The sequence below is a fragment of the Herpailurus yagouaroundi genome, unplaced genomic scaffold (assembly GCF_014898765.1).
Source record: "Herpailurus yagouaroundi ecotype Mexico unplaced genomic scaffold, PumYag 218, whole genome shotgun sequence".
NCBI classification, from domain to species: Eukaryota; Metazoa; Chordata; class Mammalia; order Carnivora; family Felidae; genus Herpailurus; species Herpailurus yagouaroundi.
This window is the reverse complement of record NW_024412449.1, coordinates 7,234,092-7,238,114: the sequence shown is the minus strand read 5'-3', so window position 1 is coordinate 7,238,114 and position 4,023 is coordinate 7,234,092. Positions and strand designations below refer to the sequence as shown.

The window sequence follows — 4,023 nt, the reverse complement described above, 5'->3', positions numbered from 1 at the left end:
TTTTTTTTTTTTTTTTTTTTTTTTTTTTTTTTTTAAGAGAGAGAGTGCTAGCGTGGGGGAGAGGCTGAGGGGGAGAGAGAGAGAGAAAGAGAGAAAGAATCTTAAGCAAGCTCCATGCTCAGCACAAACTCCACCCAGGACTTGATCCCATAACCCCAGGATCATGACCTGAACCAAAATCAGGAGTCAGACACTCAACTGACTGAGCCACCCAGGTCCCCCCTCTCCTTAGAGTTCTAGAAAAGAAACAAGAAACATGAAAAATAAGACAGTGCTTTTTGTTAATTGCCTAATGTCACTCAAATTCAGAACTCTGATTAGCCTGGATTGGGGTACTCAGTCTCCTCTAAAGTCTTTCAAAATCTTCAACCTCCCTTACAACTTGAGGGGGACTTTGTCCATTTTATCAGTTCAGTACCATGAAGAAGTGAGAAAATAGAACATGCATTACCTTTTAAAGCACAATAACCCTAACCAATAGTAAATATGGACCAAGCAACACACTAGAGTATCACAAGTCAGATTATTCCTCACAGGGAAGAAAAGACTAGTAAAAAAAGAATATCTTCCTCCCCCATACTATTGAGAACTGGGTCGAAGTATATGAATATTTAAGTTTTAAAATATATTTGACAAAATTTTTTTCTAGAAAGATTGGACTAATTTTCCTACCCACTTGCATTGTACATAAATGTCTGCACCCTCATTATATGGTTAATGAATTCTGCCATTTATTAATTGTTTAATTTGGGGAATGTAGCTGAACTTTTCTGTGCCTCAGTTTTCTCATCTGCAAAGTAAGATTAATGGTGTCTGTCATGTGTTAAATGCCTGTCATGTGTTAAATTTTCAATAAACTACTGTTACTATTTTGTGATGTGATTGTTTTGTTGAAATCTTAGCTAATTTCCCAAGTGAAAAATATATCCCTCATTGTTGTAGTTGTACTTATTTAGTTATAATAATATATAATATAGAGTATTTTTCTTAAATTTCACAGCTTTGTGTTTCTTCTTTGTAAGTAGTCTGTTCATGTCTTTGGCCCATTATTTCTTGGACTGAACAATTTTCATAGTGTTTTATATGTAATGTTAATGTAATAAGGTATTTTTTAATGTTTATTTATTTTGAGAGAGAGAGAGCACCTGAACAGGGGAGAGGAAGAGAGAGTGAATTCCAGGCAGGCTCCGCACTGCCTCATGCAGCTCGATCCCACGAACCATGAGATCATGACCTGAGCCAAAATCAAGAGTCTGACGTTTAACTGACTGAACCACCCAGATGTCCCTGTGATAAAGTATTTTAACTTTTGTCTGACATAATGTCTCCTTCAAATATTTTCCTCAGTTTATAGTTTATCTTTTAATCTTATTCATGATATTATTCTCTCACAGAAGTCTTTCAGTTTATGTTGTAAACTTCACATTTTCCTAGACAGCTCTTGTGTCAGTCTGATCCTATCTAGATATCACAAGAATTTTAATTTATTTTTCCTGTTTTTTTAATTGTTTTACTTTTAGTATTTTACTCTTTAATTAAAATAGAACAATCCTTAGTGTATGAAATGCTAAGGCTTTATTTTTAAACCAAGAAAAGTTTGTTGTTTTTTAAGAGGTCAAATTGAGTTTGATGCCTGAAAGCTGTTTCTCATCTTTCAAGCCTATGTTATAATTAAAGATGGAGTATTTTGAACAGTTAGTGGTGCAATTTTATGCATGATAACAGTGCTAACAGTATACACAGTCATTTTGTAACAATATGTGTAAAGCCATTTAGTAAAGTCCACATGAAGTCTAATATCTTCATATCAGAATTAGCCAAGAAGGCTTTAACACTGTCATAGTTATCTATAAATAAGTGGCACTGTGAAGAAGAGTTTTGGAAGAAAATGAAGCAGATTTAAATTACAACCACCTGGGGCGCCTGGGTGGCGCAGTCGGTTAAGCGTCCGACTTCAGCCAGGTCACGATCTCGCGGTCCGTGAGTTCGAGCCCCGCGTCGGGCTCTGGGCTGGTGGCTCGGAGCCTGGAGCCTGTTTCCGATTCTGTGTCTCCCTCTCTCTCTGCCCCTCCCCCGTTCATGCTCTGTCTCTCTCTGTCCCAAAAATAAATAAAAACGTTGAAAAAAAAAATTTAAAAAAAAATAATAAAATAAATAAATTACAACCACCTAATAAGAATTACAAGATTCTATTTAACATTAATTAGAACAACTTGGATAGCAAAAGGCTAGAAATATCCAATTTGGCTTTATTTATTTATTTATTTATTTATTTATTTTAAAATATTTATTTATTTTTGAGAGAGAGAGAGAGAGAGAGAGAGAGAGAGAGAGAGAGACAGTGTGAGCGGGGGAGGGGCAGAGAGAGGGAGACAGAATCTGAAGCAGGCTCAAGGCTCTGAGCTGTCAGCATAGAGCCCAAGGACGCCAGAGCTCCAATTTGTGAACCGCAAGATCATGGCCTGAGCCGAAGTTGGAGGGTTAATTAACCCACTGAGCCACCCAGGCGCCCCTCCAATTTGGTTTTAAACTAAGCCTTAAATGATACTCTTCTATAGGACTTGATGTCACAAACCCAAAGTTTGTTCTTTTTATTTGTACCAACAGGTAAACAGACATAAATCTCATGGGAGAGGAAAACCAAACCTCTGTGGCTGAGTTTATTTTCTTTGGCCTTTCACAGGACTTGAAGACCCAAATCCTGCTATTTACTCTCTTTCTCATCATTTATCTTTTGACTGTATTTGGAAACCTGCTCATCATCATTCTCATCTTCATGGATTCTCGACTTCACACTCCCATGTACTTTTTTCTTAGAAACCTCTCTTTCGCAGATCTCTGTTTCTCTACTAGCATTGTCCCCCAAGTGTTGGTCCACTTCCTTGTAAAGAGGAAAACTATTTCTTTTTTTGGATGTATGACACAGATAATTGTCTTCCTTCTGGTTGGGTGTACAGAGTGCGCACTGCTGGCGGTGATGTCTTATGACCGGTATGTGGCTGTCTGCAAGCCCCTGCACTACTCTACTATCATGACCCACCAGCTGTGTCTCCAGTTGGCCATAGGATCCTGGGCCAGTGGGGCACTAGTGTCTCTGGTGGATACCACCTTTACTTTCCAACTACCCTATCAAGGACAGAACATTATTAATCACTACTTTTGTGAACCTCCTGCCCTCCTGAAGCTGGCTTCAGCAGATACTTATAGCACAGAAATGGCCATCTTTGCAATGGGCGTGGTCATCCTCTTAGCTCCTGTCTGCCTGATCCTTGTCTCCTACTGGAATATTATCTCCACTGTGATCCAGATGCAGTCTGGGGAGGGGAGGCTCAAGGCTTTCTCTACCTGTGGCTCCCATCTCATTGTTGTCATCCTCTTCTATGGGTCAGGAATATTCACCTACATGCGGCCAAACTCCAAGACCACAAAAGAGCGGGATAAAATGATATCTGTGTTCTATACAGTGGTGACGCCAATGTTGAACCCCATAATTTATAGCCTGAGAAACAAGGATGTCAAAGGGGCTCTCAGAAAACTAGCTGGAAGAAAGTCCTTTTTTCAGAGGCAGTGATCTCTGGGTTTGACTTTTAGAACTATGGTAACATCCTTAAAAAAGGTGCAGGCTTTTGGTAGGCAGTTATGAATTAGATCATTTCAAGAAGCATAAAAGTGAAGGACATGTTCTAAAATCCATGAATACTCCATGCTAAACTAGAACACAGAAGAGAAATAAAATGATAAAAAGTTAGGTTTTCTTGATTATGAAACACATCAAGTACTATTTTGGAGTTTGTGTTTGTGGTTAATTCAGCTAATATGGATATGTTTTAAGCATGGTCACAATTGAATCTAAGAGGTTTAAACTGGATTATTTGAAGTAACATCTAATATGAGTTGCATACATGACCCTAACATCGAAGACATTTCAGATTTAGATGTCCCAGTCATATAAATCTCCAGGAATAGGCTCTGATAGAAACAACCAATATATTTGGAAGAGTCTTTAATACTGGGATCATTCAT

The 4,023-nt window shown here is 38.3% G+C and overlaps 1 protein-coding gene across 1 annotated transcript; it reads left to right on the top strand.

The window, feature by feature from the left end:
* The first annotated feature begins 2,611 nt into the window (after positions 1-2,611).
* OR2D3 (olfactory receptor family 2 subfamily D member 3) lies at positions 2,612-3,721 on the top strand. Its single transcript, XM_040457017.1, has one exon. The coding sequence runs from the start codon at positions 2,627-2,629 to the stop codon at positions 3,569-3,571; it is 945 nt and encodes a 314-aa protein (XP_040312951.1). The 5' UTR covers positions 2,612-2,626; the 3' UTR covers positions 3,572-3,721.
* Positions 3,722-4,023: the final 302 nt, after the last annotated feature.